Below are 13,866 nucleotides of genomic sequence, written 5' to 3'. Positions count from 1 at the left end.
ACCCAAGATAGTCAATGAAAGCAAATAGTCAATGGGCTTTCTGTAATCAAATAGGGTTGGTTTGTTTTGCATCTGGGCTTCCAAAACTTTATTTCTTCTCAAGTTTGCCTATCTCCCTTTTTTTATGGAAGAAAACACTAAGATTGTACTACTCCTAGTATACCAAGAACACACAAAAATTAGACCTTTTGAAATAAAAGTCCTGAAAAGACAGATTCAGCAAAAGCATTAGAAATTGTATGAAATATAAGAACAAAGGGGGCAAAGGATTTAAGATAAGGAAAGGTCAAGTACTGAATAAAGTCAGGAATGGAATTTAAATACATAGGAGAGTAGTTAAGGAACACGTTATCCAAGGTACAGCAGCAACAGGATAAATTGGTAACACCAGTTACTGAAGAGTTAGGCAAATACCTGAGAGAGAAAACCACATGTTGGGGTTATACATGCAGCTTTGAAAAAGGAAAGGGTTCTTGATGAGCCACCTACTTGCATTCTAGTGCTATGGTGTCATGTAAACCCACAATATGGGACCTCTTGCTTAAGCTCTTTAAAATGAGCACGTTGTTCAAGAAACATATTGCAGTGATCAGGAAGATGACTTGAGAAATTACTGCTGCAGATCCTTTCAAACTTAGGTTGCAAACTGTAACCTTAATATTGTTTTAATTTTTGAATACATGAGGAAGGAAGGTTCATTTGGAAAATAGTCTGCTCAAAAAGCACCTTAAACCATGTTATCAGCTTCCCTACCTTCCACACAAGGAAATTTCTTCAGAGCCCAGACAGCTCACCTTCAAGAGAACTCTTCTGAGAAGGGTTAGGCATTGCCCTTCGCTATCAGTAGCTGGCAAAAGCAAATGCTAGACCACAGAAGCTTCTGTTCACTACTGTTGACTAGCCAGTGTGTAATGTCCTTTATGGCATACTGGACTGACACTGGACTGAGACAGATGGCTCAGGGCAACCACTGCTTACTGAGTTAGTAGATGAGAATCAGCCCCACACATTCTGTCCTCAGCCCCATGTTTTCCACCCCTCTCAATGATCTGAATCTGCAGAACAATAGTAGGCAAGCTTGCTTCAGAAGATGTCTCACTCTCTGCCTGCCTGCCATCGTGAACTCTTCATGCTCTAATTTCTTCCATCAATCCAAGCTCAAAGAACTTCCTTCTCCCTTTGCATTACACCAACCTAGACCCCAGCACCATGACAGCAGACCAGATTTTATGGGAGGCAGAGAATTGGGGCCCAGGGGGCCTGGAGGAAGCTGAGATGCATGTAATTTAAAGGCCCAATTCTATATGTGACACTTTTATTTCTTAGTCCAATGGGATTCCTTACTCATTCTAAAAGTTGCAGATTTTGGCCCTTAACAGTATTTTGTATTTTAACAAACCTCTCAAAGCTCAACATAGAAACAGACAAAATGCAAAGCTTTACACTTTTGGAACCTTCTTAAATGCCTTTGAGGATAGTAAAATCCAAGCCATTTCGTGTTTCTTTCCCAATAAACAACCCTTACATGTCACTGCTACTTTATACAAACAGTGCCTGTGTTAGCAAAGTAGCCTGGTTCATCTGTTGTACAACAACTGCTTTCTTAAGGCACAGATCAATAATGTTCTTTGCTGTACATCTCACTAGCTTTTACTGGCAGACTCCAGTACTGCACTCGGTGCATTCTGGAGCTTAGCCCATCTTTATGGCACACAATAATTCAGTGATTACACGTATAAACTCTCTCATAGTCCTTTTATGGCTTTTCCTCACTATGCTAAACACCTATTCAGGCTGGGAATCCAAGTGTGACAAAATCTGGGGTAGCCATTATAAATCTCCACCATCCTCATATATATATGTCTCAACAGAATGCCTTTATAACTGGATAACTCGTGTAAATCTTGTGCAGGATTGCCAGCACTGAAAATGTGACCTCAGGAAATTGGCTTGGTTACCAGTATTCCGATAGCCAGACTCTCTATAGCTTTGAGTAGTAGCTGAAGCTTCCTGGGAGGGTCAGGCACAAGGCAGATGTTTTTGGAAATTTATTTCTTAATGGTGGGATTTTGAAAAGCACCTAGAGGAGATAGATGCCTAATTCCCAGCCTACTAACATAACACTGTTCCTGCTGATGACTCCAGAGGCGCATCTGTGCATCAAGAGCATCCTCCATATTTTGTCTGACATAAATTCCTTGTTTTGATGTGGAGACAAATTTTCCTGGTTGTCCGTTGCTTTTGAAACACTATCTTAAGAGTTCATTGTGAAACACTGGACATGCTTTCAAGCCTCAGTGAATCAATCTGAATTTCCTGGGCATGCACTACTAGATTAAAACTGACAGTAGGGTGGAAAGGCTTTTAAAACAAGGAATGTTTCTAAGGCTCAGGATCAAGATGTGCCACTTCCTGACAACTGGGAGATGAGGAACCACCAGGCAGCTAGGTACCCAGATTACAGCCATCTTTGAGCTCAGTCTGCCCATAGCCTCAGGTATTGCATGAGGTCACCAACAAGAGTGAATGGGGACAAAGTTTCTCGCTTCCTCCTTTTAAGTAAACAAATTTCCCTCAGTCTATTCTCCATTGTCTTGGTTGAATGTAGCAAGACCTGGGATGACCATTGGTTTATAGACCATCAGATAGAGACAGTTTGTACAGTTAGAGACTGGTGAATTTGTGAGGTTTAACAGCCACCCTGAGAAGACTGGAAGTTTGAGTGGAGTGGGAATGACTGGAAGGACCAACCACAAAAAAAAAAAAAAAAAAAAAAAGGACAAGAACCAAAGTGCTTTCTGGCTGGAAGGGAAGAAGCCACCATGGCTCAGATTTAAAAAACAACATCACATCCAATTACTAAAAGCAAGGGGGAAAAGAAAGTACCATCTGCTGTTGTCAGTCCACTCAGCTGTGGAATGTTATCTGCCTTTTGCATAATCTCATCTACAGTAATTCCTACCCATTTGTACCTCTGATCAGCAATTTATGTACCTCTCCTACAATGTATAGGTGGGCAGTTCCTTGCCATTCCTTTTTGTCTCTGATAGAACAGTAAAAGTATCCTGCATGAAAAGAAAGTGCTGATTTAAGACCAAGAACGTGCATAGAAAGGAGTTTGGAACAGGCCACATGATGGTGCAGTAAACAGGTGGCTGCAAAATTAATGTAGTAAAATATAATTGAAACCTTCCACTATAATGAGTTTCTCCTGGAAAAGTCAGCAAGAGCCCAAAGCGTGGCTTGCACAGTCCTAATAAAGTTTCACTTCACTTAGCCCATAAAATGGCATATTAGTGCTTCTGTGTAAATAAAATTGCAGTGGTCCCTTTGCACAGCACAGCTAGTCCCTGATCTCACAAAGCCAGCTGACTCCCAAATCCCCACCAGACAGCACTGCAGCTGCTCTCTACATCTGCCTCCCTTCTTTGGGCGAACAGTTTCTTTAGGCTAAATAGTCCTGAACCACCGACCTCCCTTCTTCCTCTAGGGAACCATTCCAGAAGAGTAGAGCGCTACCTGCACTTGAGTATACAGAATTTATCTGCTGCTTACAAATAGAGCTGTTGGTGTGAAAACCGGCTTAGCTAACTGAAGCCCAGTCTCTGTATGGGGAAGACTAATAATGAGACAGCAACTATGAAATTCCAGCCACATCTGGACTTGATCAGCATTTCTAACATCTTTCACCCAGGCAACTCTCTGATGCCACTGAAAAACCCCTGATTAACAACTGATGATGTCTTGCTGGCAGCAAACAAAAAATCATGGCGGACTGCATTAAATCTCCCAGTAGCCCTGGATACACTCAGGTGTTGGCAACAAGACAGTAGCTTCTGGTGGGGATGCTTTTGAATGAGTGCACAGCCCTATATGGAAGGGCCATAGCCCAGATTAGACTACTGTCATGTGCTCCTACTTGACTGAAATTGATGCAGGAACTTGCGCAGCAGCAGAATGAGACTGTCCACTAGCTCCTTGTGCTAGGAGTGCCCACTGTTATGTCCACACTGTCCACAATCTGTATGGAATGCTGGAAGGTCAAAGCATGTAGTTTCAGTTCAGGATTGGTATATAAAGCACCTCACAGTCTAAGGTTTACGAAACTTGTCTATTCTTCTCTAACTCTAATTCCCTGCCCATTTGAGGCTCACTTCTGGGAAGGGTCTGTTCTTACTCTTTTCAGAAACCAGGACTGGGATAGGATGCAATGGGTTTGCTGCTCTTAGTCCTGTTCCCAGCGGACATATCACAGTTCTGTGTCCATACCACAGAAATCACCATCATCGGCACTCACTGGAATTCAGATGGGCTAACTTTCATTCAGCATGCCCTCCAATCTGAAAGGGACCTGGGTTTTTAAACTAGCAGGACTAGCAATCTTGGTGGGAGCTGGCACAGTTCCAGCAGATGTAGTTCTGACCTACCTCCTGCTCTTGGGGAAAGGAAGAAGAGCTTGAGACACCAGAGAGGAAGTTACTGTAAGACTCAGGGAAGGAGTCAGCTAGGCAGCAGAGGCAAAACTGTGCCACAAGCAGCCCTTACTCTAAACGTATTCCACTTTATTTAGCAAGTTTACAAGATGGCAAAAATTGATCCAAAGATGCCCTATTAGATGCCAGGCTGCTGGTGTTAAGTTCAACTCAGAAACTCCAAGAGGGGAAGGGAGGATTCAGGAGAAAAAGGAAACAGACAAAGAGCCCACTCAGATTCGGAATCTGGGCCAAGCTTTCAAAAACAGCAACCGCCCAAATGCAAAGGTGAGTGAACAAATGTCAAGCACTCTTGCTCATGCAATCAGCTGGGGTGCATGCGCAAACTGGGTTAAGTATGTGCAGATAGTTAAATGTCTAGTTAAATTTGCATATATATTTATCCAATTTTATGCAGAGCCATGGTAAATGCAGGTGGAAGGATTTACACATCCTTATTCTCAGAACACATCAGTGCTGATCAATAACTGGCTCAATAAAGCCCTCCCTCCAGGAGCTGAAAGCTTTCCAGAAGCCAGTGTGTTGAAATTCATGGAGGATAGGTCCATCAATAGCTATTAGCTAAGATGGGCAGGGATGGTGTCTCTAGCCTCTGTTTGACAGAAGCTGGGAATGAGCAACAGGGAATGGATCACTTGATGATGACCTGTTCTGTTCATTCCCTCTGGAGCACCTGGCACTGGCCACTGTCAGCAGACAGGATACTGGGCTAGATGGACCTTTGGTCTGACCCAGTAGGCCCATTCTTATGTTCTTAAGAAAGCAGCATGCTTCAAGATGCCTGGAGGCTCCCACCATACAGAATCACCATACACAAGTCCAGTTCTAAAACTAAGACTCTTTACTTGTATAAACATCACTCGTAAGAGGATATCAAAGCATGTCAGCCATCAGCAAAGGAAGCCTCACAGCACTAATTGGGTAGGTAAGCGTTTACCCCATTTTACAGATGGGGAAACTGAGGCAGGGAGGTTGCCCCGAAGAGATTCACAAAGAGACCAAGGAGCAGAGGCAGGACCAGAAACCAGGAATCCTGCTGCTCAGTCAGACAGCTAGAATAAACTGCTTCTTGTCAGCAGGTCCATCAATCCCTCCCCTCATGTCTGCATGCAATGTTGCAGAGTTTCTTCTCCTCTAGTGCCCGCTTTAGGGCATCTGCCTTTACATGCCAGTCAGCTCTCTGGCTGAAATGTGGTTATTTCAGCTCCCTTTCCAAGGTGACAAAATGTCCAGGTGTAGTCCCAAAGACACAGTAACTATCCTCTGGCTCCTGTGATCATCCCCTTACCTTTCTCCAGCTCTGCTACTGAGTATTGTTCTGCCCAGCTCAAGTCTTCCTGAGGCCTCTAGCATCTTACCCCTTCATGGGAGCGAGCAAGACAGTCAGCCAGCAGCTTGACTCTCAACCTATTTGTAAGGCCCAGCTGCCTGTTATTACCTGATCCTTCCCTAGTCCCACCTCCCCTGGCTGACAAGGAACTACCTCATTACTACCACCCAGGTGAAGTGAATGACTAACTGGAACTTTAACCCTTTCTTGCCTGTGATGGGGTATGAGCTCATGACATATTGTAACAATTGCTCCAATATTGTACAGGGAAAAAAAACGTAAGTATTGTTATTTCAGAACTAACATTCATGACCTCCTTGGCTAACAGTAGCCCAGCCCCAAACTCAGAGCAAATCTTTGGCGGAGGAAATATTACAAACGCATACCTGATAAAAGTGTGGCCAGAATGTACTGATGGCAAGCTCAGCCTTCACCCAACCTTCAGTAACAATCCCTGACACATTCCAGATGGGGTTACCCTGTGGTCCACCATTAACCTTCACGTAGACATTCAACGAGCCAGGGCTGGAGCGGTCTCTGCTAGACAGGTAGTAATGAAAGTCGATGCAGTGAGTGTCATTTTCCTTCAAGGTGGGCAACAGCAAGTGAGCCTTCTGCCCAGATGCCCGTCCAGAGCTATTCACCATCATGAAGGAACCTAGAGAGAAAGAAGGGAAAAGGGGAAGGGAAGAGAAGAGGGGGTTTGATTTTGGTTTTTCAGAGCAATTGTATCAGAAAAGTAAATGATTCTACCTGATCTGCAGCAGTCAGAAAACAAAGAATTTTCATTTCACTGAGCTGAAGCCTCCTATTGTATGGATATAAAACTTACCAGGTAGAGATACAAGCAGATGTTGGGCCTGCTAACACCAAAGTATTATAAGAGTTCTAGTTTTGAATTTTCTTCTGTCAATCTCATTTTATATAATGGGGCAGGAAAATATTCCTTCTGATTTAAAATTAACATACATCTTTTTGGTCCAGGTTTCATATATAGGGACTTACCAAATTCATGGCCAAGAAAAACTCATCATGGACGGGGAAATACGGACTCCCCCAAGAAATCTGGGCAGGTCACGGTATTGCCAGCCTTACTTCTGTGCTGTCTTCAGAGCTGGAGAGCGGCCGCTGCAGGCTGGGCACCCAGCTCTGAAAGCAGCGTCACCACCAGCAGCAGAGAATAAGTAAGGGTAGCAATACTGCAACCCTCCTACAACAGCCCTGAGAACCCCCCACAACCTCCTTTTGGGTCGGGACCCCCACTGTTACATAACTGTGAAATTTCAGATTTAAATATTTGAAACTGTGAAATTTAAGATTTTTTAAATCCTATGAACATGAAATGGACCATGAATTTGGTAATGCCATATTCATGTAGTAACCAGCCCTCCACAATGTGTGTACACCCTTGCATACCTGGCTCCTCCTATGGCATACCCAACAGAAAAGGATGCAGTGGGTGAGGCCCCCAGTTGCCATAAGTCAGCGTAGCACCATTGCAGAGCTGTGCCAGCTTACGTCAGCACAAGATCCAACCCAACATCTCTGCATAGTAAACCTCCGAACACTGCCCTGCATTAACAGCACCCCTAGTTGCCAAAGTCCAGAAGAATTAAACGCATGAGTGTCACAGTGACATGCCAGCTAGAAACAATGCAACAAGGACAGTTAAACCACTGGTAGGAAGAACTGGACACAAGTGGCATTCAGAGTGAAAACGCTGGAGTGGGAGGCGGTATAAGATTAGAAGGGATTCATGAGTTTGTTTACCATGGAGCTTACCTTATATAAACCACAGCAGTGGGTGTTGAGGAACACACAGCTTGCTACACCAAGCATTTTATTTTGAGACACGGTTTTAAACTTGTCTCTTCACAGACGCATCAAGGTGACAAAACACATTAGCAATGAGAAAGCCGTTAACGGAGTTATTTGGTTTGATTCTATTCAAAGAATTGGCTTTTGGTGTGGGCATATTCAGGAAAACTGGGAAAAAAAGTATTGAGAGGAGGGGAAAAAATCTCTGTGTTTCAGCAGCCAGGCATGATCATTTTTAATCAAACGCAACCCTCTTGACATTCTCAGTTCCGATACTGCTGCCAAGTCATGCCACAAATGTATTTCTCTGCTGGCCTCTTGCAGTTCACAGAAGATTGAGTTTGGAAAGGCTCACTTCCGTTCTAACCTATAGAAGTTCCCTTTTCCTTTCTAATCCACGCTGCAGCAGTGTGACAGACACCCAGAAGAGCCAGATAAACATTTTGATCAAGTCTGCTCAGTGAACAGCCATATGCTATAAATTTATATCAACGGACACCGGCAGCTTTCCCCTACGAAATCCTTTCCTCCCACCATGTTCATACTCAGTGTCTCTCTCTCTCTCTCAATAAAGAATCAAGAGAGGCAAGGATGCAGAAGGCAGTAAGTCTTTTATACTAAAGGGGAAAAAACATCTCTTGGGACTTTATGAAATTCAACCACAATGTAAGTAAAGATGAGAAAACAATTGCACTGAGCAACAAGAAAAGTCACAGGCAGAGCCTTTCTGGGCCATTCTAACCTACATCTAAAGGTGGTAGAAATAGGCATGGATGTTACCCAAGAAACTTGAAATTCAAGCACCCTTGGACTTTCAGAAACCTTAGATCTGAATCCAAACTTTGCAGCTGATTCCTCTCTGTAATAGGAAGACCATGCCAAAGCACAGCACAAGGTCAAATGCTGGGATTTTAAAAAGCATTCATTGTTGATCCAGTTCTGCTCCCACCAAATATAACAGTAAACAGGCTGGATAGAAATCAATGATTTAAAAAAAAATTTCAAAAAATCAGATTTTTTTAATTTAAATCAGATTTTTTTGATAAAATGCTAAAGATAGTTTTAATTAAGATACATTGTAGCTCAGGCCAATAGAGGTTGTAGGAAGCGGTGTGGGCTGAGGGACATGCTGGCCGCCCTTCCCGCAGCCCCCATTGGCCTGGAGCTGCCAGTGGGAGCGATCGGCCGAACCTGCGGATGCAGCAGGTAAACAAACCAGCCCGGCCCGCCAGGGGCTTTCCCTGAACAAGCAGCGCCCCTAGTTTGGGAACCACTGGTCTAGAAGATACCATCAGAGATGCTTAGTTTTGCTGTTCTCAAACTGTGGATTTGTGTCTCCAGAGATAACATGCTTGTTAACAGCAAAAAATGTTTTAAAAGAAAATAAATAAATAAATAAATAATATAGAGAGGTGAGAAATAACAGACCTCAACCCTATTGTCCCTCTGCAAATTTGTGTACACAGAGTGAATCCCTTACCTCTCTCTAAAAGTGCAAAGTTTCAAAAAGTTCAAAGAATAGAAGATTGTTGGGGACGGAATAGATCTGAACAAGAAAAAGAAGTCTGGAGATAAATGTGAGACAGGAGGGACAGGCAGTAGAAACAAAAGTGAAACTGTTTGAGCAGCACATTCTGGAAGACTTGAGGTCTTTCTGCGTGTAAGATTGATTTGAGATCTACCATACCATTCTCTCACTAGAAGGGAAAACCTATAATCGCAGGAAGCCGTAAAAGAGACCTATTTTGGGAATATTTTAATGAAGTTTCTCTACCTGTGGGTAAGAGAGGCATGCATGCAAAATGCAAACAGTGCAACAAAGAAATGCAAGGCCTGGTTGCCCAAATGAAACAACATCATGAGAAGTGTTCCTTCTCAGGAGGAAGCTGCGTTGAAGATGATCAAAGGAACATGTCTGAACATGCAGGATCTTCAGGATGGTAAACTTTTTTATTTCATACTTCTTTCTTAAGGGCTGCCCGTCTTCCTTCTGGACTATTCTTGAATTCTCATATTTGAGCAAAAAACATAGTTGTTACTCTATGGTACTATCATTTTAGATGCAGTTGTGATAAAAAATAAATAGCTGCAATAGGCAGATCTTCCTTTTACAATTTCACCTATAAAGTAGTACTGAGTGTCAGTGAATGCAATGAGTAATACTAAATGAGCAGTATGGAAATAATAATTAAAAAACTGCATTGACTTATTTTGTTTAGGAGAATCCATCCTCAACATACAGGATTCTGAAGACTTTCCACCTTCACGATCACCATTATTTTCTATAGTTTCAGAGTTACCTGCCAATTATAGTGTTTCAGTCACATCATGTATGTCACATAGCCACAGTAGCAAAAAGAAAAAAAAATCTCCATCATTCAGAAACAACCATAGATAAGTTTGTGATAAGAACCATCAGATTATAAAAAGAGGTAATTGATGAAAAAATTGCCTGGTTTGTTTATGCAACAAACTCTCCTTTCCGTATGATTGAGAACTCATGCTTCATTAACATGGTTCAGTCATTAAGACCAGGATACAGTCCATCCAACAGAGCAGATGTCGCAGGCAAATTCCTGGATGAAGTGTATGAAAGAGAAATTTAACAGTGTGCAAAAGATCTAGAGGGTAAAATTGTTAACCTGAGTCTTGATGGGTAGAGCAATATTCACAATGATCCCGTTGTACGTGCTTGTGTGACAACCGAAGAAGGGAATGTCTTCCTTACAGAAACTATTGATAAATCAGGAAATGCTACTTCTTGTAAGTATTCCGCTGTGCATACAGTAAAAGCTATAACAAACTGAAAAAGAATTCAAATGTCTAGTACGCAGCTTGGTCACAGACAATGCTGCAAATGTATCCAAGGTGAGAAGAAATTTAGAAGAGAGTGCAGAGGGTCCCAAGCTAATAACATACAGTTGCAGTGCTCATTTGATGCACCTCCTAGCCAAAGACTTCAGTGTTCCAGAAATAAAGGCTAATATTGTTGAAATTGCAAAATACTTCCATAACAACCGCTTTGCAGCAGCTGCTCTGAAAAAAGTGGGAGGAACCAAGCTAACCCTCCCACAAGACGTGCAATGGAACTCAGCAGTGGACTGTTTTGAGCACTGTATCAAGAACTGGCCTAATCGGATGACAGTTTGCGAATAAAATCATGAAAAAATAGATGGCGCTGTCACAGCCAAAGCTCTCAACATTGGGCTTAAGAGAAACGTTGAACACATGCTGAGTACCCTGAAGCCTATTTCCGTAGCCTTGAACAAAATGCAGGGAAATTGCTGTTTTATTGCTGACACTGTTGAAATTTGGAAGGAACTGAGGGAGATCTTAAAAAGAGAAATATGCAATGACAGAGTTAAATTACAAACATTAAAAAAAATGAATGGGACAAGCACTATCTCCAGCTCATTTTCTTGCAAATAATCTCAATACTCAGTACCAGGGTCAAACCTTAACTGCTGAAGAAGAGGAGTTGGCTATGACACGGACATCCAGCAATCATCCCTCCATAATGCCAACTATAATAAACTTCAGAGCTAAGGGTGAACCATTCAAGAAATATATGTTTGCTGATGATGTTTTAAAGAAAGTCACACCAGTGAACTGGTGGAAGTCACTTAAGCACTTGGATTCAGAGATTGTTGAAGTGATAATCTCACTTTTAACAGCAGTAGCTTCTTCTGCCGGTGTAGAAAGAATATTTTCTTCCTTTGAACTAATTCATTCCAAATTGAGAAATCGCTTGGGATCTGAAAAAGCAGGAAAGCTTGTTTTTCTTTTCCAGATTATGAACAAACAGGAAAATGAAGGTGAAGACGACTCAGCTGCAGAAGCCAATATTTTAAGTTTCCCATGTTAACCTGGCTGACAAGTTGATTTATTTTTTTAATATTTCATTTAACTATTTTAGTTAAAAACAATTTTAACAAAGACAAATCTGATTTTAAAAACTTGAATGTTTAACTAAATTCAAAAATTAATACACTTGTTTTGTTCAAATATTATATGTTTGCTGTTGAAGAAAAAAAATCCAGAATACCTAACATTGTTGTTTTAGTTAAATAAAACAATTTAATGTCTGTCTGGTGATGTTCTCCTCCAAATACAGCATGGCAAGAAAATCCTCCAAATATTAATGATTAACCTGTTGAATTGGAGATAGTTCACATCTGAATGACTTCATTTGCCAGGTGTCAGACTTGGGTATGATCGAGCAAACAGCCAATAAAAATACTTCAATAGAGACAAAACAGAGCTTCTGTAGAAGGCCAGGCTGTGTGGTCTAGCAGTTAGGGCACTGGGTTGGGACTCTGGACTCCTGGGTTCTACTTCTGCTCAACCACTGACCTTTTGTGACCTTGAGAAATTCACTTCACTTCTCTATGCCCCTCCCACCCTTTATCTGACATGTCTGCTTAGATGGTAAGATGATCCCTGCTCCAGAGGCTGTGATCTATACTGGGATGTCTAGGTGCTCCTATAATACTAATTAAGATTTATTTCAACATTACAGATTCCCATGTTAAAATAAGAGTTTTCTGCTGAACATGAATGCCTTTCGGGGGTTGGTTTGATTGTTTTGCTTGGTTGTTGTTTTTCAAACAAAGTTCAAATCCATTTCACCACACACAAAACATTGTTATTCAACAGAATGGCAATGGACTGTTGTGCTGAGAATTCTAGAACTAATTCACAAGTATATGTACAGGGAGTGCCATAATATCAGTGGAAAAGCAAAACCTTTTATCCATCCCAAACTACACAGTTACAGTCTTAGATATTTAGTTACTGAAGACAACAGGCAGGTTTTATGGGACAATTTGCAGCTAGATAATCTCTTATTTGCCATATACAAGGTATGCCCTACAGTAAACACAGGGATGTACAAGGGAATACTGTAGAAATTAAGTTTAACTGGCTGAAGTTAAAGCCTAGCAAGACAGTTTATGCTTGTTAACTGATGAAAACACAGAAGAGCTTGCACAGTACCACTGTACCATCCCCATGGCAAATTGACACACCCACAGTCAGTTAAGTCACTCTACAGTTTAGGAGTTTTGCTGCCCCCCCCACCCCCCCACTCTCCTGCTGGTAATAGCTCTCTTAAGTGATCACTCTCCTTACAGTGTGTATGATAACACCCATTTTTTCATGTTCTGTGTGTATATAAATCTCCTCACTGTATTTTCCACTGAATGCATCCAATGAAGTGAGCTGTAGCTCATGAAAGCTTATGCTCAAATAAATTGGTTAGTCTTTACAGTGCCACTAGTACTCCTTTTCTTTTTGCAAATACAGACTAACACGGCTGCTACTCTGAAAAAAACATGTAGTGAACTGTACACCAAGAGATCAAGAAAAAGTTTTCTGTATGGTGCAAAAGAACGCCTTCATACTTATCGGACACAAGAGTGTTTGTTAAACCAGCTTGAACTTAATTTACTATGCTTTGATCAACAGATTAGTTTACACAATATCTTATTATTGCTAATGTCCTGAAAAATCACAAAATGAACCTGTTATGTTCAGATCAGTCAGGAACAAGTAGGAAGGGAAGGTGGTAAATGAAATGATTTTTAAAAAATCCACTAGAGTGACAGTGAACATAAACACTGAACACTATTTCATAGTTATTAACTATACCACTGAAAATTGGTGAATTAAACAATGAAGTGCTCTCTAGCTGGCCATAAAATTTAAAAAAATTCCCCCCTTGGTGCATAATGATGCCTTGATAAGACTCCTATTATCGATGCATCTGCAACGTATATCCTCTTTGCAAAGCTGAAATGCTACTATGTAGCAGATGGTGGCTATTGTGTTTATACATCAGCACTTTATGATTGCATTTTCTCACGTCTGCAGTAAAAAGAAAGCAGTAATTGAGCTTTTAATGGCTTTGCACACTGTTCATTAAGATTACATGAGTGTGTTCTGACAAATGACAGCTGAAGAAATGAGCCACTGACAGCCCCTCGTGATCACCAGAGTAAGACCTCCATTAATGCCATTTCACTGCTGGCTTTGTACAATCACGCCGTTTAGAAGTGAAAAATATTGCCGTCATTAAAATATGAGTGCAAAATAAACAGAACACTGTCAAACTGCTTGACTGCAAAGTCTGACCTTAAAGTTGTTTTAATCCAATGCGTAATGTTCTTCTTAAGACCAAGTTCAGACCCTGAACACATGAATGTACCTTCCAGTAGCACCAGCAGA

At 41.5% G+C, this 13,866-nt stretch overlaps 1 protein-coding gene across 1 annotated transcript in view; it reads right to left on the bottom strand.

Annotated features, from left to right (window-relative positions):
* PTPRT (protein tyrosine phosphatase receptor type T) overlaps nt 1–13,866 on the bottom strand; it is a 725,977-nt gene that overhangs the window by 444,074 nt on the left and 268,037 nt on the right. The window contains exon 3 of the mRNA XM_077831843.1: nt 6,210–6,481. Coding sequence (XP_077687969.1) covers nt 6,210–6,481 — 272 coding nt within the window. The remainder of the gene's footprint in view (nt 1–6,209; nt 6,482–13,866) is intronic.

Source organism: Eretmochelys imbricata, chromosome 13, assembly GCF_965152235.1.
Source record: "Eretmochelys imbricata isolate rEreImb1 chromosome 13, rEreImb1.hap1, whole genome shotgun sequence".
In the NCBI taxonomy this organism is placed as follows: domain Eukaryota; kingdom Metazoa; phylum Chordata; order Testudines; family Cheloniidae; genus Eretmochelys; species Eretmochelys imbricata.
Note: the sequence above shows the minus strand (reverse complement) of the source record. Positions and strands in the feature narration are given on the sequence as shown.